Below are 25,234 nucleotides of genomic sequence, written 5' to 3' on the forward strand. Positions count from 1 at the left end.
CACAAACAAGTAGAAAAACATTCCATGCTTATGGTTTAGAAGCACAAATATTGTTAAATGCTTTACTACCCAAAGAAATCTACAGATTTAAAGCCATCTTTATCAAAATACCACCAATATTTTTTTTAAGAGCTATAACAAACACTCCTAAAATTTGGATGGAACCACAAAAGACCATGCCCAGCCAAAGCAATCTTGAAAAAGAAAAACAAAGCTGGAGGTATTACAATTCCAAACTTCAAGCTATATTACGAAGCTTTAGTCATCAAGATAGTATAATATTAGCACAAAAATAGACATATAGATCAGTGGAACAGAATAGAAAACTCACAAGTGGACTTATACGATATGATCAATTAATAATCTTCAACAAAGCAAAACAGAATATTCAATGGAGAAAAGGTGGTCTTTTCAACAAATGGTGTAGGGAAAATTGAACACCAACATGAAGACGAATGAAACTGGACCACTTCCTTACACCCTACACAAAAATATATTCAAAATGGATGAAAGATATAAATGTGAGACAGGAAACTATTAAAATCCTTGAGGAAAATACAAGCAGCAACCTCTTTGACCTCAGGATTAGCAACTTCTTATTAAACATATATCTGGAGGCAAGAGAAAGACAAACAAAAATGAACTATTGGAACTTCATCAAGATAAAAAGTTCTGTACAGTAAACGAATCAACAAAACTAAATTTGCAAATGACATATCTGATAAAGGGTTAGTATCTAAAATCTATAAATAACTTATCAAATTCAACACCCATAAAACAAATAAGCCAGTTAAGAAATGGGCACAAGGCATGAATAGATACTTTTCCAAACAAGACATTCAGATGGTTAACAGACACATGAAAAGATGCTCAACATCACTCATCCTCAGGAAAACACAAATCAAAATCATGATGAGATATTGCCTTGCATCTGTCAGAATGGCTAAAAGTAACAACATAGGCAACAAGAGATGTTGGCAAAGATGTGGACATAGAGTCTCCTTCTTGGACTGTTGTTGGGAATACAAACTGGTGTGGACACTGTGGAAAACACTATGGAGTTTCCTCAAAAAGTTAAAAAATGGAACTACCCTGCAATCCAGCAGTTTCACTACTAGATATTGACCCAAAGGGTACAAGAATACTGACTCAAAGGGGCAGATGCACCATGATGTTTATAGCAGTACTATCAACAATAAGCAAATCATGGAAAGAGCCCAAATGTCCAGAAACTGATGAATGGATAAAGAAGATGAGGGGTGTGTACACCACACACACATTGAAATATTACTCAGTTATCAAAAGAATGAAATCTTGCCATTTGCAATGACATGGATAGAACTAGAGTGTATTATGCTAAATGAAATAAGTCAGACAGAGAAAGACATACCATATGATTTCACTCATATGTGGAATTTAAGGAAAAAAACAGATGAACATAGGGGAGGGGGAACAAAGAGCAGGAAACAAACCGTAAAGCACTCCTACCTACAGAGAACAAACTGAGGAGGAGAGGTGGGTGAGGGATGAGCTAAACGGGTGATGGGTATTAAGAAGAGCACTTGTGGTGTTGAGCACTGGCTATTATGTGTAAGTGATGAATTAGTAAATTCTATTCCTGAAAACAATATTATGCTATATTTTAATTAAGCAGAATTTAAATAAAAATTTAAAAAACAAACTGAGGTTTAAGTGATGAGCAATTAAGGGAATAGGGGTTGGCATGAAGAAAGAGAATAAATGTATGTGGAAGAGAGAGTGAACTTTTGACTCTGTTTAGGAATAACTCTTAGAGATGGGTGCATGGATTTCTGAGTGAGACGGGGAAGATGTATGGGGCAAGAAATGGAGGACTTTGAAAGGGAGGTTAAGGAATCTTGAATTTGTCAGAAGATTGGTGACTTTACAAACAGGATAGATATAATTGGCTTTGTCTTTGAATCAGCTTCTGTGTCCAAATGGAGTAGTAGAGGCAGGGAAACCAGCACAAAGGAACTTTTAGTAGTATTGCAGTATCTCAGACTATTATATCGACAAATGAATTGGAGAGAAGTCTCTGTATTCAAGAGATATTTAGCATTATAACTAACAACATTTGGTTATTTATAGAAATAGATGACTACATTTTGGCTTTAGTAACTGGGTGGATGATGATACCACTTGTTAAGGTGAGAAACTCAAAAGAGAAAAATGGGTAGAAGTGGGAGGAAATATTTAGCTTAAGTATGCTAGACTCACTAATAAGCTGCTTGTCTACCTGAATCTGGAAGCAGGACACAAGTCTGGGCTGAAAATTCAGCTGGAAGGTGCTAGTGTAAAGGGACCACTGTCGCCATGGGAGTGGAGCAGGTGCTTGCAAAGGGGAGTGTAAGGGCAACAGAAAAACTGAGGACTGTGGCCTCAGTCACTGCATCCTGCATGTGGCCAATATTCAGCTAGTCTAAAATTGCTTAAGATTTGGAAACAAAAAATGAATATAATCCTCTCATCTCAGTGGCCTTCTCCATAGAGAGGTAGATGTCTACAAATTACATTTTTTAAGTTTATATTTAAATTCCAGTTAGTTAACACACAGTGTAATATTAATTTCAGGTATACAATATAATGATTCAACCCTTCCATACATCCCCCTGTGCTCATCACAAGTGCACACCCAACTCCTCCAGTAACCATCAGTGTGTGCTATATACTTAAAAGTCTGTTTCTTGGCTTGCCGTCCTCTTTTTCCCCCCTTTATTTCTTTATTTTGTTTTTTAAATTACACATATGAGTGAAATCTAATGGTATTTATCTTTCTCTGACTGACTTATTTCGCTAACTCTATCCATGTTGTTGCAAACGGCAAGATTTCATTCTTTTTGATGGCTGAGTAATATTATACATATTTTATAATTTATAAAAATATATATTTTATAAATACCTAGTAGTTCAATTGCTGGATTGTAGGGTAGTTCTGTTTTTTAACTCTTTGAGGAATGTTTATACTGCTTTCCAGAGTGGTTGCGCCAGTTTGCATTGTCACCAATAGGGCAAGAAGGTTTCCCTTTCTCCACATCCTCACTAACACCTGTTATTTCCTGTGTGCCATTCTGACAGGTGTGAGGTGATATATCATAGAGGTTTTGATTTGTATTTCCCTGATGATGAGTGATATTGAGCGTCTTTTTGTGTGTCTCTTGGCCATCTCCTGTATATCTCCTTTCGAAAAGATGTTTATTAGTTTCTTCTGCTCATTTTTCAACTGGATTATTCATTTTGGGGTGTTGAGTTTGGTAAGTTTTCTACTAATTTTTGATACTAAACCTTTATCAGAATGTCATTTGCAAATATCTTCTCCCATTCTGTAGGTTGCTTTAGATTGTTTTCCTTTGCTATATAGAACTTTTTATCTTAATGAAGTTCCAATAGTTTATTTTTGCCTCAGGAAAAATAAGTTGCTATGGCCAGTGTCAAAGAGGCCACTTTCTGTGCTCTCCTCCAGATTTTTATGGTTTCAGGTCTCACATTTAGGTCTTCCATCCATTTTGAAGTTATTTTTGTATATGGTATAAGAAAGTGATCCAGTTTTTAGTGCAGCCACTCTGGAAAACAGCATGGAGGTTCCTCAAAAAGTTAACAATAGAATTCCCCTATGACCCAGCAATAGCACTGCTAGGGATTTACTCAAGGGATACAGGAGTGCTGATGCATAGGAGCACATGTACGCCATTGTTCATAGCAGCACTTTTAACAATGGTGAAATCATGGAAAGAGCCTAAATGTCCATCAACTGACGAGTGGATCAAGAAGATATAGTGTGTGTATATATGTGTGTGTGTGTGTGTGTGTGTGTGTGTGTGTGTGTGTGTGTGTGTATACACACACAATCAAATACTACATGGCAATGAGAAAGAATGAAATTTGGCCATTTGTAGTAACATGGATGCAATTCAAGGGTGTTATGCTAAATGAAATAAATCAGGTAGAGAAAGACAGATCTCATATGTTTTCACTCATTGTGGAACAGGAGAAACTTAACAGAAGACCGTGGGGGAAAATAGTTGGGGAGATAGAGGGAAGCAAACAATGAGAGACTTTGAATACTGAGATCATACTGAAGGCTGATAGTGGAGGGGGATGGCAAGAGGGGAAGGCGGGTGATGGGCATGGAGAAGGGCACTTTTTGGGATGAACACTGGGTGTTATATGGAAACCAACTTGACAATAAACTATAAAGAAAAAAAAGAAAGTGGTCTAGTTTCATTCTTCTACATGTTGCTGTCCAGTTTTCCCAAAACTATTTGTTAAAGAAAGTGTCTTTTTTCTATGGCATATTCTGTCCAGATTTGTTGAAGATTAATGGACTATGTAATTGTAGGTTCATTTGATCAATGTGTCTGTTTTTGTGCCAGTATCATGTTGTTTTGATCACTACAGCTTTGTAATATAGCTTGAAGTCCAGAATTGAGATTCTTACAGCTTTGATTTTTTTTTTCAAGGTTGCTTTGGCTCTTAAGGGTCTTTTTGTGGTTTCAGTCAAATTTTAGGATTGCTTGTTATAGGTCTATGAAAAATACTGGTGGTATTTTTATATAAGGATGACATTAAATCTGTAGATTGCTTTGGCTAGTATAAACATTTTAACAATATTTGTTCTTCTAATCTATGAGCGTAGAATGTCTTTTCATTTCTTTATGTCATCTTCAGTTTCTTTCATCCATGTTTTATGGTTCAGAGTATAGGTCTTTCACCTTTTTGGTTAGGTTTATTCATAGGTATCTTACTGTTTTTGGTGCAATTGTAAATAGAATTCAGTCCTTTATTTCTGTTTCTGCAGTTTTATTATTGGTGTATAGAAATACAATGGATTTCTGTATGTTGATTTTATATCCTACATCTGTACTGAACTCAGTATACTTTTACATATAGTATCTTGTCGTTTGTGAATAGTGAAAGTTTGACTTCTTCCTTGCCAAATTGGATGCTTTTTGTTTCTTTTTGTTGTCAGTTTTTGTTGCTAGGACTTCTAGTACTATGGTGAATAACAGCAGTGAGAGTGGACATCCTGTTTTGTTCCTGATTGTAGAGGAAAAGCCCTCAGTTTCCTCATTGAGGATATTACTACGAGTTTTTCATATATGGCCTTTATTATGTTGAGGTATGTTCCCTGTAAACCTACTTTGTTTACATGAAGGTTTTTATCATGAATGGAAGTTGTACTTTGTCAAATGTATTTTCTGCATCTATTAAAATGATCATATGGTTTTTATCCTTTCTTTCATTAATTTGATGTATGACATTGACTGATTTGCAGCCACCCCTGCAGTCCAGGAATAAATCCTACTTGATCATGATGAATAACTCTTTTAATGTATTTTAAGATTCGGTTTGCTAGTCTTTTATTGAGAATTTTTGCATCCATGTTTATCGGGGATACTGGCTTATAGTTTTAGTGTGGTCTTTACTGTTTTGGAATCAAGTTAATGGTGGCCTCAGAGAATTAATTCAGAAGTTTTTACTCCTTTTATATTTTTTTGTAATAATTTGAGAAGAATAGGTATTAACTCTCTTTATATGTGTGGTATAACTCACCTATGAAGACACCCGGACCTGGATTTTGTTGGATTTTTTTAAATTAATGGATTCAGTTTCTTTTTTGATTATTGGTCTTTTCAAGTTTTCTTGAAACTTCTTCCTGTTTCAGTTTTGGTAGTTTATTTATTTGTAAGAATTTATCTCTTTCTTCTAGGTTGTCTTTGTTGGCATACAGTTTTTCATAATATTCTTTTATAATCATTTTTATTTCTGTGGTGTTGGTCTGTGAAATCACTAATACCACAGAAATGCAAATTATGTTTTTAAAAATTTGATATTATCTATCAGCATGACTTGCTCTGTCCCTGTCATGTAAAATTTAGGCTGTCATGGCCTCACTTCCTGCTGCAGCTTTAATGAATGGAAGGACTCGGATGCTCTTCCCTGTGGCCCTGGGCCACAAGATTCGGCACCGAGCACCACCAGGAGTGGCCATTCAGGGAAAATCTACCCTCTTAAAAATAATAAGCTTCTAATAGACTTATTATTTAAAGCTTATTAATAACATACTGGCTAAGTGAGTACTGAAAAAATGTCTTTTGCTTTCTGAGTATAGAAGTAGTGGTACAAGAAAAGTGGAAAGGAAAGATTAGTTCAAAATTCATGGGAAACAGAGGAACACTAAATTATATGAAACCAAAATGATAAGGTTGGTAGGCCCCTTGGGCCTGTCACAAAATGTTAATCATTGCCTTTGAAACTATGCATATTGAAGAGATATTGATACCATTACCGTAACAACCGAGATTTATTTAATTGGAATCTAATGTTTCATTGAATAATAATTTTAATCTTTGTTCATTTTACCCTACATGTTAATGCCTTTAAGATTATTTTTGATGTTTATTTATTTTTGAGAGAGAGAGAGAGAGAGAGAGAGAGAGAGAGAGAGGACAATGTGTGAGTGAGGGAGGAGCAGAAAGAATAGGAGGCATAGAACCCAAGGCAGGTTCCAGGCTCTGGGCTGTCAGCCCAGAGGAGCTGAACTCACAAACCTTGAGATCATGATCTGAGCCAAAGTCAGATGCTTACCTGACTGAGCCATCCAGGTGCCCCACATCTTTTAAAATTTTAGAAATAAATTATTTTGTATTTTTAAATTTCTTAATGTTTATTTTTCAGAGAGAGAGAGAGAGGGAGAGAGAGAGAGAGACAGCATGTGAGCAGGAGAGGGGCAGAGAGAGGGAGACACAGAATCCAAAGCAGGCTCCAGGCTCTGAGCTGTCAGCACAGAGCCTAACGTGGGGCAGAACGCATGAACCATTAGATCATGACCAGAGCAGAAGTCAGAAGCTTAACTGACTGAGCCACACAGGCTTCATGAGAAATAAATTATTTTTTACATCCTGTCCGTTATAATAGGTGATCCTAGGAGATGAGTGACCCATTGATTATCCCATCAGAATCATACCCTTCCCATGTGATTATATCCTATCTGACCTGACTATACAGCAGAAAGACCTCCTGCAAGAACTAGTCTATCCCCAAACTATCACTGAACAGTGTGCTCAGAGACACTTCCCTGTTCAGGGTGGGTTCTCCTTACTGAATCACCTATTCAGAATCTCTGGGATCCTCAAGTACACTGAAGTATAGCTTTGAAATGGTAGGTGACATTCTGCTGCTTATTGTGTTTTCACACAATGCTGCTCTTGATCATGTTGTCACTTCACATGAAGAGACCCAGATGGAGAATAGGTTGACTTTTGCTGTCTTCTCAGAAATGAACAAAAAAGCTCTCTGGGAGAGTCAGATCTTGAATTTTCTAACTTGATTGAGTAATATTTCACCTGGCTGCAAACCTACCACATCTACACACTTTCCAATTGCCTTTAGATTTGCTAAATGCATTTATAGGCTGAGACAAGCAGTTGGAAAAATGTGGTAGATAAAATACAATCTTTTTCACACTGCCCCTTTTATTATTGTGTTATAAAAACCCAGGCTCAAAATAGATTGAGGCAGATTTATCTTTTAATGAAAATCGCCAGGGGGTTGGAAGTCAAATATTCTTATCTTTTTCTCACGTCTCCGGAGCAGGACTCGTTGGCAGTGCTGACCTCGCAGTACAGTCCTAGGGGGAACTACAATGATATTGTGGACTGACTTCCTTCAGAAGGGACTTTTAAAAGAGACAATGAAGCTAGCATGCCTCCTTTTACACTCCGTTGCCCAGGCTTGTGGATGTCAGCTTTGCCAAGAGCAAAGGGCAAAAAAGTTCAGGAGCAATTGTGTCCGGCAGAAAAGAGGAAGTTCTCAGGACATTGTCAGGCAGCTGGCCTCGGTCGCTCTGGAGGCCTTTGCTGTACTTCCAGGCTTCAATGCCCACCTGAACCGCAGGTTGGACGCTAGGCGGGTACATCCCACTGGCTCCTTTCACACATCCCCGCTGCGGGGGCACCTCACAAGGCAGCTGCCAAGGTAACTGCCCCAGACCCCTCCCCGCACTGCGATGCACCTGCCGGTTCCTGCTGCCCTCGCAGCTTCCTGACTCCTGAATGGGGCTCTCAGAACTCTTGTCTAGCGTGAGAGTGATTTTACCAACTGTTTCGTTTTTTGGTCATAGTTTTTCAATTTACAAACACCCGTGGGGGAATAATTCTGTGCTTCTTTGTCTTTTCACTTCCTTCTTGCATGAATTTCAAAGTTCGTAACAGAGAAGAGAGAGGTTGGGTGTTGGGGGTGTTGGGTGAAAAGAAAGCAGAGGTAATCAGAAAAATTAGGCAAAGGAAGAGAAGAGGTTGGGTGTTGGGATTGGGAGAAATTAAAGCAGAGGTAATAAAAAGTAGACAAGGGAATGGCATTTAAAGGAGATGGTTATTAGTCAGCATTTCAACAAATATCTGTAAAAAAATCACTCTGGGGGAATATAGTAATGAGAATTTAATGTCAAAATGATTGTAATTTTATGCCTAAATACACTCAACATGACAAAGAATTCTCTTAATTAGAAATAGGTGGGGGCATTTTAATTTTTTTCTACAAACTGCATAGCTCCTGGAACTAATTGCCTTCCAAGAGCAATAGATAATAGAAAAACACGATTTCATCGTATGTTCTGGAGAACGTAAATAGCATCCCACTGATTTCTTAACTCCCTGAACCAGCATCTCAGTCTGGGTAGTAATTAAAATTCCCTATACCTATCTATCTATCTAAATGGAAGGTTTTACATTTTATGTAATTACTGTACAATCACCTTACTATGAATGAATTCCATGTGCAAATGGCAAAGTGAGCTTGAAGAACTGATTTGGTTAAGTACTTTTAAATCTATTACTACTGAATAAAAGTTGCAATGAAATTGTATGCTCCTTAACATTTTAAGGAGTTTGGTAAATTGGTGAAAAATATATATCTTCTATATAGATATGCTTATCTGACAGAATTCGTCAGAGAGGGAGACAGAATCTGAAGCAGGCTGACAGCTCAGAGACTGATGTGGGGCTTGAACCCACAGACTGCAAGATCATGACCTGAGCAGAAGTCAGACGCTTAACCATCTGAGCCATCCAGGCACCTTGTGTCTTCCATTTTTAATGAGCCACATAACTACTTGGCATCCAGCCAGGGGGGAAAATACTGTTTAAACTTGTTAATAAGCTTGAGTATATTTAAACTCTTCTCCACTCATCTGAAATTGGCAGACCCTCCCTCAAAACATAATGAGCCCCTGAAACTAAGCACTGCGTGAAGAACGGAGGTTTCTTGGGATAAAAAATTAAAAAGAAAAGTTTCATTTCTTCCTCTTACTTTAGTTTTCCTTAAGACACACTCTAACTTAAATTCGTTTGTGCCATGAAAATTATGTTCATAATTGGATCTGGTTGAATGATTACCTTAACCATATTAGTTGAAAATATATGAAGATCTTTTTCTAAGTGCAACTTAAAATCCAGAATAACAAAATTAAGATTAGAAAAGAAAAATAATCAAAACCATCCATGTGGGCACAAGTTTTTATGCATGTGTAAATTGATGTGAAATACAGTACACTGTCCTTCAATCATAGAAGCATATCCATGTTCTTTCCTTTAGTAGAAGTCCTATTTAAAAAAATGTTTAGAAGACTCCTATGTCTTAGATACACTTAGAAGTGTATATCTGACATCATGAATGAAGACAAAATAGGTACTGCTAAGGTAAACAAACTTTATTTTGTCTTATTTGCATAGCAAAGTTGTATAACCAAAATGAGAAAGTCTCTATCTACTGTTTGTTGTTGTTTTGTTTGATAAAGTGACCTGTGATCAACCAAACTGACTAGTGCCATGTGATTGTTAAAGATCTTTAACAGAGAGGAGACACTTCAAACCTTATATTAAAAGAGTGAACAAGTGAATGAATGATAACTTGGATTTATCATTATCATTATGGCTTGGAAAATGTAGGAAAATGTGAAGGGTGAGATCAATATTTTATAATTTGCAGCTTTAGATACTTTTTTAAAATGAACATTCAATGTTACACTGAATTCCTATATATAAAGTTATAAATTTCAGTCACAAATAATGGGCTTGTTGAGTTAGACGTAGGATATTTTCCCACTTTAGTCTCTCTTTTGGCAATCAAAATTATGGAACTGAGTGTCATGGTAACTCTAAATCTTCAAATATTTTAAAAATGTTTCTTCCCCAGGACACCTGGGTGGCTCAGTCAGTTAAGCATATGACTTCAGCTCAGGTTATGATCTCATGGCTCTTGTGAGTTTGAGCCCCGTATCGGGCTCGTTGCTGTCAGCACAGAGCCTGCTTCAGATCCTCTGTCTACCCCCTCCCACCTCATCCCTCTCCTGCTCATGTGAGCACATTCTCTGTCTCTTTCTCTCTTTCTCACTCTTTCACTCTAAAAATAAGCAATAAAAAATGTTTCTTACCCTCAAAAACTATTGTTTGAGCACTCGCTATGTGCCAGACAGTTTTAAATGCTGAGAAGAATAATAGAAGCAGGACCTTCTGCCTTCCCAAAGCTAATATTCTAGAAAGGGAAGTAGAGAGTAAATAAAAAGTTAGTAACATATAGACATTGAGTGTTGAGTGTTGGGGGTAAAGCAAGAAAGGAGAAAAGGTATAAATTTAATGTAATTATTTACTTTTAAATATACTATAACTTTAAAAAGCCCACTGAGAATGTGATATTTGGGGAAAGAATAGAAGATGAATAAAAAGTGAGCCATGGAGGTTTCCATGTGTGGAGGGGAAACTATGGAGAAGTTTCAGCAGTTCAAAGGCTCTGAGGCAGGACCATAGACAATATGTCAGAAGAATAGCAAGAAGCCAGTGTTGCTCTGGAGGGAAGTTGACAATCGTGGTACAGTGCTCCAGACCATATAGGGTCTCTGGTAGGACTGATTTTATGTCTAAATGAGATGGAAAAGGATGAGAATTTCCACTACTTAGATACATACAGTTTATTTCAGCATCAAGATTCATTTGAATGTTAGTCTTCTGGAGCAGAAGTTCAAAGCAAGTTTAATCCCCATGACTTCTACGTTCTCTCTGAGTCAGAAAGGATCTTACTGTATTTTGTCATGTAACTATCCATAATGTCAAACCTCTAAGACTATGAATATTTGATAAAGGGTGCTGAAATTAAAGCAACAAAGATCAGATCTAAGTTAGACTCAGAAGGCTGAGATATATTTCTCATACTCATGATCATGCTGAAAACCGCAAAAGAGGCCCCTCAGTGAGGTCGCCTGATCACAAAGGCAGAGTAAAGAAGAGAGTGGAAGCCAATGTTCGTGAGTCCAAACTTTCTTCTCAGAGCCAGAATTAGGGCTCAACACCTCGTGTCCGACTCTTCAGAAAAGTCTGGAGACCAAGGGAAGAGAGCATTAGCTTGGCAGCAATAGCTCAGAACAAGAAAACCAGCACTTCCTGCTGCCTGAGCCCTGGAAGTCTGGATTCTAGAGCAAGGCATTACTAAGGGCTCCTGTGTCTTGGCACATCTAGAAGTCAATATAGGCAAATGGTTTTGTGCCTAAAAAGGAGTCCATAACACCTCCCCTTGAGATGAAAAGATAGGCATTCTGTGTAATTTGTGGGTGGTTTCTTTTCTTTTTCTTTTTCTTTTTTTTTTAGTTAAACAATAGACATTTATTTCTTACAGTTCAGAAGCTGGGAAGTCTAAGATCAAGGTGTTGGCAGATTCAGTGTCTGGTGAGAGCCCACTTCCTGGTTCATAACTGCTGTCTTTTTGCTGTAAACTTACATGGTGGATGGCCTCTAGGGAGCTCTCTGGGGTCTATTTTTCTCCTACCCTCATTTATTTTTTTAATATTTTTTAAATAGTTTATTATCAAATTGGTTTTCATAAAACACCCAGTGCTCTTCCCCACAAGTACCCTCCTCCATTACCACCACCTTCCTTCTTCCCTTTAGCCCTCGGTTTCTTTTTTATTTCTATTCATAATTGCAAATAAAGGATTTTAGATTTTTTTTAATTCAAGTTGGTTAATATAAATGTAGCCTTGGCTTCAGGAATAGAACCCAGTGATTCTCATCTGTCACATATGACACCCAGTGCTCGTCTGAAAAGTACCTTCCTTAATGCCCATCACCCATTTAACTCATTCCTCCTTCCTCTAGCAACCCTCAGTTTGTTTTCTGTATTTAAGAGTCTCTTATGGTTTGCCTCCCTCTGTGTTTATATCTTATTTTTCCTTCTCTTCTCCTATGTTCATCTGTTGTGCTTCTTAAATTCCACATATGAGTGAAATCATATGGTATTTTTATTTCTCTGACTTATTTTGCTTAGCATAATACCCTTGAGTTCTATCAATGAATGACTAAAGAAGACATGAGCAATATCTATATCTATATCTATATCTATATATATAGAGAGAGAGCGAGAGAGAGTAGTTCGACTTGGTGATGAAAAAGAAGGAGTATAGATTTAAATACATAGTGAAAGGACAGAAAGGACAGAAGGACAGATGTTTATGGACTGAAGTTTTTGGCCAACGCTAGATTACTCAATAGGAAGACAGCCATCTTGATAGGGAAACAGTCACTTTTCTTTTTTTTTTTTTTTTAAGAATTTGATAATTGATTTTAAAAATGTATAAACCCATTTTAGAGACTTATTTTACTTTGTGGCAATTATTTTACTACATACTAGTGTTTCTATTTTTTATTATAAATGGAAGCACACTTTACATTTTAAGGGTTATGCTCTCTAAAAAATGTACTTCTTTCCTGGCTGGAACTAACAGTTTTCTCTCTCAAGCTGTAAAGATTTTCATTGTGGACAACCTGGTGATATTAATATATAAGGCCTATCAACAAGGTATTTTGAGATCCTGCTGATCAAATTTTGCATTATAGCAATTTATGGAATAAGAATAAGCTAATGCAGCATGAAGAAAACAGGTAAACAACTTCTCTTAAGAATACAAATGAGTCAGAAAGGATCTGGTCAACACTAATTGATGGGCAATAACTAATTTGCACATCACTGGTACACTTATCATGTATTAAATGTCAAATGCTATATTGAAAAATAATATATATCAAACTCCAAAAATTTTTGTCATTTATTACCATCTTTTTGTAAAGTCAAATACATCCTCAACTGTAAGACTGTTACTTTAGGTGAAATTAAAACAAAATAAATCTTCCAATTAATCTATAAACACTGCAATGGCTAAGTAGCACTCTAACTTTAGACTTGTTAGAATACTAAAATATGGGTGCCTGGAATAAATTAAATGCAGTAGTTAAATATTTTGTCCAACTAAAAGTATGATGAACCTACTATGTGTTGGATACTATGAGAGGTACTCTAGACATAACAGAACTGATATAGTACAATCTCTGTCTCCAAGCTGTCAACAGTTTCCACAGTAAATAGAAAATTAAATAAGTAACAATAATAAAGTTTGGACAGTGCTTTAATCTGAGAGATATGAATTGATGTTTGGGCTAGGACCCAAATGATAGATTCTAGTTAGCTAATATGTAGTGGGTGTCAGTAAGGGTTTTTCTGGATAGGAGGAGTAGACCAGAGGAAATAGAAAAAGGATGTTGCTAAAAAGTTTTAGTATGGCTAGAACATACTATTTAAGTCATAAAATGTACGTGTCAAGAAATGTGATTAGAGAAACAAAAAGATACAAGTTCCTGAAGAGATGATAAGCCAAGAGTGATAGAAAACTACACTGAGATCTATAATAGCTATCATTTAATACAGTCAGGGTCCTAGTCACCCTGAGTGCATATTCTCCTTGAAATACCCTGTTTCCTTTGGAGTGAAGTGGAATTAAATGTTTGTTGTAAGGAAAATGTTTACCTGGAGGATCAACCTGTCATTAAGAGAACTTTGTGACCTGAGATGTACAGGTGTGCACATAGAGTGCATCTTGACACATGCAGAGAAGCTTTGACTTTGCATCTGGGAAAGTGGAGGCAGGATGTTGTCTGAAAATCATTCTTTCATCTGAATATTCCAACAGACAAGATACTTAAAATTTGCATTCACAAATACTAAATAGTAGTGAAAATGAATTAAATAGTGCTATATGCTCAACATCAATTTAGGGCAGAAATATCATACTAAGAGATAAATCCAGTGGTTAAATGATACATAAAAGTATAATTCTACTTTTATTAAGTTTAAACCATGCATAATAAACTATACATAATTTAATGATATAAACATGTAAATTTACCATGGAAAACTCAAGGGTTCTATATTCTATTTTGCTATGAACATATGTTAGTATATATGTTAAGGTTTGTATAATTTATTATGAGAAAATAGGTTTTTTACAATATTTCTCATATCAAGTACCTTCATTGTATAGTATATCATAAATCCTTCTATTTAATTTTTATCAGTCATCACATCTTAGCTTATCTAAGTATCAGAATCTGCGAGGTATTACTCTCACTAGTTAACACATCATTTGAAAATTAAAGATTTCAGAGCTAATAAGTGAGACAGCCAGGGCTAGACCAGGCCTTTTTGTCTGTAGCCCTGAACTTCTTCCTGCATAGACATTACTGATTATTGACTATGAACATTTCCTGCCACCCCAAACTGTTAAAGAAGAACACTCTTTAGACCTGTTACCCAAGTCAACAGTCATTAGCCTTGTGTTGTGATTGAACACTTTGGAAGCTATGAGTTCAATATTTGTGGCAGAGGTGCCAATCTATGTGTCCATGAAATTTCTTTTCCAAACATGGCCCTAATTTTGATAAAACAAGCTTCCCTGAGTAGTGCCTGGGTGGCTCAGTTGGTTGGGCATCCGACTTTGGCTCAGGTCATGATCCTGCAGTTGAGCTTGAGCCCCGAGTCAGGCTCTGTGCTGACAGCTCAGAGCCTGGAGCCTGCTTCAGATTCTGTGTCTCCCACAGCTTCTGGCCCTCCCTCACTCGTGCTCTGTCTCTCCATCTCTCAAAAATAAATAAAAACATTTTAAAAATGTTTAAAGAAATCCAAGCTTCCTTGTTTGAGAGTTTTACCTTTTTTGAGCTGGGCTACTTTTTCCCTCCTCAGAGGAAGAATACATCTGTGTGAACCCTCAGGGAGTCCCTTTTTTTATCTTTTCAGTTGCCTGTTAATTAGCAGTACCTATTCATTGTATTTTTCTAGAGTATCAGTTATGATGTTTAACAACATTCAATCCTATTTTTCATAAATTGCTATTTCCCTATACCTGTTATATGGTACCAGCATACTATTTTGATTCACCGAATGATCCAGGATAGGACCTAAGTCAACCTAGGGTGCATAAGTTATACAAATAAGTGGCACAAAATTCCATATCAATTATTTCTATTGAACCATTGTTTATCCCTCAGCTCACACTTGGGGTTTCCTAGGGGCTTCCCTGGGGTCAAGTGACAGAGAGGGGACATTCAGGTCTAATTCTCAGATAAATTAGCTTCAGTGGATTCTGAAAATGTACATCTGCTGTATTTCAGCCCAATCCAAGTGTGGTCTTACAGGATGGTGGAAAGAGGAAACCCTCCCAGTGAACAGAGTTGGGAGCAGTATGCTTGGTCATTCACTCTGTATTAAAATGTGTCTTGGGTTTTTCCCTTATTATTTTCTTTACTTTTTTTTTTCCTCTTCGTTTTTTGGTGGTGGGGGTGGTTATGTTTAAATGAAGTTGCTTTTACAACACCAAAGACTTAATCATCCATTTCCTACATAAAAGGTAGCTACTTTTTTGCATGGACCTCAAGCATATTATAGTATAGAGGTGGAATTTAAGGAAAGGTATTAAGCAGGCTGTGTTGTAGCCTATGAACAAGTAATATATTGTATCATGTATCTTGAATGTATCATAGATAAGCTGCTATATAACGATTGCCCCTTCAGATAGCTGTGAAATTAGGTGATTAACTAGTTGTTACTTAACCATCTAATTTCTGTATAAGTCTAATTATATGAAACAGAAGTTGGTGTTTTGATTTTTTACTTTGCTTTTCTGTTTGGAGTGTCATTGTAACTACTGTATTGTAAATGATGGAAAATAATTGCATATGTTAAAAAAATATGAAACTTTATAAAGTAAAAAAAATAAAATAAAATAAAATTTCAAAAAAAATAAAAAAATAAAAAGAAATAAAAATAAGGTGACACATGATTTAACTAGTTGCACGAGAACCTAGAAAGACAAAGATTGGAACATAGGAAAAAGGAAGTCTGGAGTATTACATTCAGATAGATTTAGATTATTGTGTGTCTAATAATAATGTTTGACAGAGACAAAAATCCTCTATCATAGAAGAGAATATCAACCACTAATAATGGACAAGATGGCGCATCCTGCTGATAAGCATCAGCTCATTTCTCAGCTAGTATAGTGTTTACACAATGGACCCATGAACAAGTTGTCTGTGATGGCTGAGATGGAACTATGCATGGGCCCACCAGTGTGGGTTTCTTCTCACTAAGGCTGATTAAGTATCGCCACTGCTGAATGTACAACCTATAAATAATAGCAACTAGTGTGGGTCCTCAAAATCGTATGCACTCAAGTTGACAATTTGAAGGCATATTGAAATGATACATGGTAAAATTATTGGACCCTTTCATAGTAGATCCTTCAAGAGGAGACAGCAATTTAAACTTAGCAGAATTAACATAATTCTGGGTATGGATTTCCTTTCCTACATTCAGTACTTCACTGACCTCATCATCCAGGGTCTTAAAAAATGCCTAGTTCATTAGAATGGGATCATCAAAATTTCCTTACACTAACAAAACAATTTTATGGCAAACAAGGTGAGGTAATGCATGCATTTCCATTACCACTGACTCTACTTGTTTTATTCCACACTGTTATCACCATAAAGTGTTAACTAAATTTGATAATAGAAGGAACTCTTAACTGCTCAGTAAAATGACAGCTCAAAGCCAAGACACGATGCAGTTTTGGTATGCTGTCTTGTTAGATGTGTAATATCGATTAAACTAATGGCCAATACACAATGTTGTGTCCCTAATATCTAGACTGCCAGTCTCGTAATCAAGAATAAAAGTACCATTGGCTCCTTTTCCTATCCCTCTTGTCAATCTATTTTAGAAATTTTTGTTTTTAGTATTCACAATTCAGATTCTATTGGATGAGAAGGCTTGATTTCTAATGTGGGAATGTTTCTTCCAGTGGACACAATAAATATCCCACTGAACTTGAAGCTAAGATGACTACCTCATTGAGTTGGGCTGCTCAGGCCAATGAGTTATCATTCTGGCAGGGGTAATTGACCCTATACATGACAAAGAGATAGAGTTGGTGCTATACAATGGTGAAAGAGGAGAGTATGTCTGGGACCTAGAAGATTCACTGGGTATCTCTTGGTGCTTCAGTCCTCAGAAATAAATCTGAGTAGAAACTTGCAGCAATCAATGTCAGCATGGATGAATCAACTAAGTGCTAAGACTCCTTGAAAATTTGGGTCACCTCTTGGACACGAAACCCACCTTAGGTAAGTGAGGGAACTGTAAGAAAGGAGATGATGAATACTAATTATGACTTGGAATGATTTACAGATGATAGGACTATAGTTGCCAGACTAATCCTCTTCTGTAAAGCTTATAGCCATATGGCAAGTTGAAAAGTTGGTAATGGATTGAAATTAATGGAGGTTACTAGCCTATGCAAGTGGCACACTAGGACTATATTAAATACCTTGTGCACTCTCATTTCTTCCCTGCCTCATGTCTCATGCTAGTCATTGATTTAGCAAACAATACTGTGCAGCTATGCCTAATATCAAGCATGCATTGCTTCTTGCGTGCCGCTTGGGTGCTTTTCTGGCATGTGCCTTGGAATATTTGTGGGAACTATCTGAGAATTCACGTGTGCTACCCAGAAGTTCAGGAAGTTTATCAAACATAGAGAAAGTCTCAATGAAGGATAGAGTCAGACATGTAGTTGCTTTTTCTTTACAACCCTTGAATCCTGAGATCCTTATAAATTTCCTCAGTCTAGGTAGGACTGAGCACTCAGTCTCCACAGAAACAGTCAATCTGAAAACATATATATGGTTCTCATCTTTCCTGTTAGTTTCCCTATGTCTTAGTCCATTCAGTCTGCTACAACAAAATATAATAGACTAGGTGGCGTATGAATAATAAACAGTTGCTTCTCATAGTTCTGGAGGATGAGATGTCTAAGAACAAAGCATTGCCAGATTTGGTGTCTGTTGAGGGCCTGCTTCCTGGTTCAAAGACAGCCATCTTCTTGCAATGTCATCACATGATGTAGAAGGTCAAGGAGCATTCTGGGGCTCTTCTCTAAGGATGCTAATCCCATTCATGATGGCTCCACCCTCATGACATAATCACTTCACAAAGTTCCCATCTCCAAATACCATCACATTGAGGATTAAGTTTCAACATATGGATTTTGGAGGGACACAAGTGTTCAGTCTATGGCACTCTGTTTCCTCACATCCTCTCCCTGGATGCATGTGCCCAATACACTATTTGCATTAAAATCACTTTGAGTTGTGTTTTAAAGAAAACCTATATTATGAATATGACATGAATATACATATTTTTTCTCTGAATATATTCCTTAAATTTGTGGATGTCCCCACATATCCCCACATGTGCCAGTTTACAAAGCATCAGAATAGGTAAGATATCTAGAGGTATGGAGATAAAAGAAGAGGGAAAAGGGGGCCTGAGTGGGTCAGTTTGTTATGCGACAGAGTCTTAATTTCCACTTAGGTCACAGTTTCACAGTTGGCGAGTTCAAGCTCCACCCCCACCCCAACATTGGACTCTGTGGTGACAATGTGAGGTATGTTTGGGATTCTCTATCTCTATCTCAAAAATAGATAGATAGATGATAGAGCGAGAGCGAGAGAGAGATTAAAAACAAAAAGAAAAAAGAAGAGAGAAAAGAATTCTGTCACCCCCAGCGCAGCCTGTTCTGCAACCACAGCACTACACCATTGTCTCCTTCCCTGTTCAAGGGTGCTGCAAGGTCATGACCATGCTGCTGGCTGGGCAGGACCAGAGCCGGAAGGAAGAAGCGGTGACCAAGAAAGGCTGGTCACAGGGCTCACTCAAGGCCTCCAGTCTGTCTGGGCAGCTTCCCAAGATCCAGGATGGAGACATTATCCTGAACCAATCCAATGCCATCTGAAACACCTGGCCTGCTCCCCTGGGCTCTGTGGGAAAGACCTGCAGGAGGTGACTCTGGTGGATGTGGTGAAAGACAATGTGGAGGATCTTTGCTGCAAATACCTTGTCTTTATCTACACCAACTACAAGGCAGACAAGGAGAAGGATGTACAGGCATGACCAGAGAACCTAAAGCTTTTTGAGATACTACTGTCCCAGAACCATGGGGGCCAGGCCTTCACTGTGGGCCACCATATCTTTGCAGACTACAACCTGCTGAACTTGCTGCTGATTCACAGGTCCTGGCCTCAGCTGCCTGGACTCCTTACCCCGCTCTTGGCCCATGTGGTGTCTGTCAGTGCCTGTCCCAAGCTCAGGTGTTCCCCTTTTCCTGGCACACAGACCTACCCATTGATATGAGACCATGTGGCACCCTTTGGAGGGGGTAGGGGCTACATGCCTTTCTTTCTCCAGGACCAAGAAAATTTTCAAGCGAGGGGCAAAAACATGAAGAAGAAGACCGAAGAAAAATCCTCAGAAACACATTTTAGATAAGGACATAAAAACAGAAGCCCATAGAGGAAAGTGAGAGTATGGTCACTGAATGAAAGGTAATATAAGAAGGCTCACATTTTATTTCTTGGAAAGTTTGGCCAGGTGGATTTTCAAATACTGAGACCATCCCAAAATCAAACTTAAAAGTCATGATAATTTGGAAACATGTATCAAAATGATAGAACTAAGTCATTGTTATAAATCATTACTTGAAGATAAGTACAAGACTTTTTTTTATGGTGCATTCTATCTACCTGGAAACAAAGTAAATATTAACAGAGATATTTGGAAGTGGAGAGTCTTATGCAATGGATGATTTCTGTAGGTCTGCAGCTACTTAGCCTTGGTACTAGGTGTTTGGTTTAGGGAGGACTTCAGTTTTATTTAAACTTGTAATTCAAAAATGATTCTGGTTGGGAGTGGGGGTGAAAATGATATACATAAGCAGGAATTGAATTCCATTTTATAGGTAATAGTTTCTCAGACCCTACTGTTCAGATTACTTAAAGAAAATAGTAATAATGAAAAATGCAGCTAGTTTCTGTTCTGTAGTTCTTGGTCAGTAGAGTGTTGCTTGTCTTGATTTTACACCTGACTATAAACCATGCCTTATGTGGCCTGTGTCCTCTGCCTGGCATCCTTTATTCTTCCTGAACTCTCTGGGAACTCTAGAAGTAGAATATTTGTTACAGAGGATCTGATTAGTTTTTTTCTTGTATGCTCTTCCAAGAAAACCTCATGTTTAGTAGAGTGTCTCATAAGTAGTATTACTTCATAAATTTTGAATAAGTAGAACCATTATAAGATGAAGTATTTTTAGATTTTACATGCCTTCAAGATTTACAAATACATACATATGAAATGAGTTTATAAGCTCACATAAGAAAAATATGCCATCAGTGTCTACAAAATTAAATAATAAAATTGTTGCATAAATGAATGCTTAGGATATTGATAAAAAGTAGAACTAAGAATTATGAATACAGACAATTATTATAACTACTCTCAAAATTGCATTACCTGGGGCGCCTGGGTGGCTCACTTGGCTGAGCATCTGACTTTAGTTCAGGTCATGATCTCTCGGTTCGTGGGTTTGAGCCCTGCATTGGGCTCTGTGCTGAGAGCTGAGACTGGAGCCTGCTTTGGATTCTGTCTCTCCCTCTCTCTTTCTGCCCCTCCCTCACTCATGCTGTTTCTTTCTGTTTCAAATAATAAATAAACATTAAAAAAAACCTTTTTTTAAATTGCATTACAGTGATGGCCATAGAAAGGCTGAGAACACTTATTTTTTCTTTTACCTAAGCTTATGTTTTACTTTTGCAGAGCTCAGCAAATGAGGACTTAGAGTAAAATAAAGGCCCATATATATATTGTTAAAATTAGACTTCTTGGCACAGCCTTCAGAAACATGTCTATTTACGTGTACATGGTAAATACCAAACAGGTGAGCTTGCATCTGCCATTATTGTTCTGTATCTGAGAGACAAATGATCTGTTTGAGCACAATGACCTTATGACCAATCGTGGAGATCAACTAACACGCAACCCACAGTGAACCAACTCCAGTGTACGACCTTCCTGGGAAAACATCTGCTACCAGCTGAGCGTGTTTACATTTTGGCAGCACTGACAAATACGCTCATAGACAGCCCATCTGTATGGTGTTGGGAGGCTAGAGGTAAGGAAGTTGGGCTGGACAGACAGCAGGGAGCTTACTCTAATACACTGAGTCGTTCTAGAAATTGCAAATTAGCACCTCATAGCATTTCATTTTTCTTGTGCTATTAATGCCTTAAAGCTAAATAATTTGTTTGCATTGCCCAGAATGAGCAGGAAAGTTAGGTCTAGGACTGCTCTTAAAAACGTACCCATTATCTGATTAATATTTTGAAAAGAAAAAAAGAAATAATAATTGTTAATGTAAAAATTTATAATATCAGAATAAATAAATAAATTTTATAGAATAAATATATTGGTTTAAAATATACTTGAAAATATTATTAAGATAATATTTTGGTCTATAAGAAAAAGACCGCTGAATAAATTAAGTACCAATCTTTCTGCCTGATCTTACATGTTTTCTTCTCTGCAGTGTTTTTATTTTCTGAAGTATTATCCAAAGTTTGTTGTGTAGAATATAATTTCACATTTAATAGAAGGTGTATGTAAAATTACCTATGTTTTTATTTATTAAAAAAATTTTTTTTACATTTATTTATTTTTGAGAGACAGAGAGTGAACAGGGGAGAAGCAGAGAGAGAAAGAGACACAGAATCTGAAGCCGGCTCCAGGCTCTGAGCTAACAGTCTGCATATAGCCTGATGCGGGGCTTAGACCCACGAACTAAACCTTAAGATCATGACCTGAGCTGAAGTCAGACGCTCAACTGACTGAGCCACCCCGTAACCCCTACCTATGTCTTTTTAAATAGAAATTTCTTTCTTTATTATACGATTTCTCCAATCCTTTACTATGTTGATATATTTTCTGAGTCTCCAAGGGAGAGATACACAAAATTCTCATCCAAAGGGCATATTTTTTTGGAACACGTCCTGGACTAGTATTCTCCTGTGTTTACTTGAGAACTTCTATTTTGGTAATTGGGTTGGAAATCAGCAATCTGGAAGCAAAAAAGTAAAAAAAAAAAAAAAGACATATATATTAGTGTTCAATTATTTCACATAATCTGTTTATTGAAGTTCCGCAAACTAAACAACTAAGTAACTGAGCTGTATCTTTTAAGAATGGATCAAACATGGGGGTTTCTGAGTGGCTCACTGGTTAAGCATCCACTTTTGGCTCAGGTCATGATCTCACGGTTTGTGAGATCCAGCTCCGGGTCTGGCTCTGTGCTGACAGCATGGATCCTGTTTGGGATTCTTTCTCTCTCGTCTCTTTCTACTCCCTCCCTCTGCCCCCCCAAAATAAATAAATAAAATAATGGACAAAAATAATTTTATGCATACATCCAATATTATTTTTCTTTCACGGGCTTATGTAATACTGAAACTAGTATATTGGGGAAATCTTTAAGCTGCCCCCTTAATTTGAAGATTAGATTACTCCTAATCTCATAAAGAGAAGGACAGTAGTAAAAAAGTTTTTAACATATGTAAAACACATGAACTTTGCCATCTGCAGAACTTCAGCCTTAAGATATTTAAGTAGTTGCTAATAGAGATAAATGAAACACCCAAACTCAATCAAATGTTTGTACAGGAATCTCATAGTTAAATTTTTTAATGTTTATTTATTTTCAAGAGAGAGAGAGACCGAGAGCAAGCAGGGGAGGGAGGGGCTGAGAGAGGGAGACAGAATCGGAAGCAGGCTCCAGGCTCTGAGCTGTCAGCACAGAGCCTGATGTGGGACTCATACTCATGAACCATGAGATCATGACCTGAGCCAAAAGTGGATGCTTAACCAACTCAGCCATCCAGGCCCCTAGGAATCTCATAATTAGAGTTTTATATAGCTGTAATGTAGTAGATTTTGTGATACATAAGGTCAGATTCTAACATAAAAGCAATCAAGCTTGCATGAAAAAAATACAGGAAGAGTTTGGAGCAAGAATTGGCAGTGTTTATCCAGCACCATCTAGGAGTGAACTACTGACCTGGAAGGCACAGAGCTTCCTGTCTATCTGGAGACAGGGATACTTTATCAGACAGTCCCAAAGTCTAAATCATATACCCCTCCTATATACTTACTTATACTTTTAATTTGTGTTCATTACATAACAATTTGTTCAGTAAATAAAAGAGGCAGCATCAAAATGTGATGTAAGAGTGTGGACACTGAAGTCAGACCACTTGGATTCAAATCCTGGTTCTTTCACTTCTAAGCTGTATGACCCTCAGCAAATTGTATAACCTCTCAATCTCATCTGTAAAACTGAGACATTGCCATACCCATATCATAGGTTCACAATCAGGTCTGATTTTATCTCTAGAATCAGTAGGGATTTCCCATTACTTATGGATCCTTGAAAATAAAATATATTCATATAAATACAAATAAGATCTATATTCATTAACCATTGTTAATGGTTCTCTGTTGGTCTCTAACAAATGCTTTAAAAGTGTAGAATGGCATAAAAGTGACCTCTTGAGGAGCGTCTGGGTGGGCCAGTCACCTAAGCATACAACTTTGGTTTCATTTCAGGTCATGATCTCACAGTTCCTGAGTTTGAGCCCGCATCAAGCTCTGTGCTGACAGTGTGGATCCTACTTGGGATTCTCTCTCCTTTCTCTCTGCCCCTCCACTGCTCATTCATTCTCTCTCTCTCTCCCTCCCTCCCTCCCACCCTCTCAAAATAACTAAATAAACTTAAAAAAACATTTAAGAAGTAACCTCATGAAAATAGACTTTAGTTTCTGGAAAAAATATTGCAGTCTAAAAACACAAATTTTGCAATTAGAGAAAGCCATGGAAGACAATTTAAATATGCAGGTTTTCAGAATCAGCTCCTAGAAGGTGAACTGCAAACAGAAGAAAGTGAACTTATGTCCAGCAGTTGAAATCACTAGTCAAAGGCAGACACAAGAATGTGCAGTGTGTAAGGAGCCATTGGCCTGTCCAGTCATGAAACTGCAAAGACCAGTTAACAGCAGCCAGTGGGAACATAACATAAATGTAACTTGTGTAACACTCCATTCTCTCAACCACAAACATAATGTAAACACCAAAAATCGTTGAGGATCTCCTGATGATCATGGGCCTTTTGCTACTGTTCATATTCCTTTGCATATGCTTTAAAAATGAATGCTTTGCCAAATTGCCATTGGCTAGGCTGAAGGATAGGGAAGACAGAAGCACTAGCTAAAGTTTGTTAAAAAACTGTCTCCTTGGGGCACCTAGGTGTCTTGGTAGGTTGAGGGTTCAATTCTTGATTTCGGCTCAGGTCATGATTCCAGGGTTGTGGGGTTGCACCCACATGTCAGGCTCACCACTGGGTGTGGAATCTGCTTGGGATTCTCTCTGTCTCTCTCTCCCATTTTCTTTGACCCTCTCCCCCATTCATGTACTTTCTCTACATATAAAAATAATAAAAATCAAAACAAAAAACCCCTCAAAGCCCTGTCCCCTTGTAATGACAAATAAAGTGGAACCAAGAGCTTGGATGTAAGAGATAAGAGAGAAATTGGAAAAAAAAAAAGGGGATATTCAATTTATTTTACAGTTTTATAAATGATAAACAATAACACCCAATTGCTATACATTAAACAATAGGAAAGTGTTGAACAGAATGAACTTGACAGAATAAATCTCATCTTTCAATTCCACAAATGATATAAGAAATACTCAGTAGCAATTATCCTGTGCAGCAGTGCTATCTCTGTAAACTCTTTTTTTTTTTTCCTGCTATATACACTTGAAACACTTGTGCTTTTTGCCTACACAAAGAAACAGTATTTATTAAAAGGTGCTACTTAATTGGGAGACGCAGGGCCTGGAGCCACAATCTGAAAACTGTAAGTCAAATACATTGCCAGCTTGAAAACTTTTTTAATTT

The 25,234-nt window shown here is 37.3% G+C and overlaps 1 protein-coding gene and 1 pseudogene across 1 annotated transcript in view; one reads left to right on the plus strand and one right to left on the minus strand.

Annotated features, from left to right (window-relative positions):
- The first annotated feature begins 16,346 nt into the window (after positions 1-16,346).
- LOC115293473 lies at positions 16,347-19,587 on the plus strand (annotated as a pseudogene).
- Positions 19,588-22,185: 2,598 nt separating this feature from the next.
- The window catches only part of ST8SIA4 (ST8 alpha-N-acetyl-neuraminide alpha-2,8-sialyltransferase 4), a 100,956-nt gene continuing 97,907 nt past the window's right edge, over positions 22,186-25,234 (minus strand). Inside the window, exon 6 of the mRNA XM_029942645.1 lies at positions 22,186-22,342. Within this exon, the coding sequence (XP_029798505.1) occupies positions 22,297-22,342 (46 nt within the window). The 3' untranslated portion in view covers positions 22,186-22,296. The remainder of the gene's footprint in view (positions 22,343-25,234) is intronic.

This window comes from Suricata suricatta, chromosome 6 (genome assembly GCF_006229205.1).
Source record: "Suricata suricatta isolate VVHF042 chromosome 6, meerkat_22Aug2017_6uvM2_HiC, whole genome shotgun sequence".
NCBI classification, from domain to species: Eukaryota; Metazoa; Chordata; class Mammalia; order Carnivora; family Herpestidae; genus Suricata; species Suricata suricatta.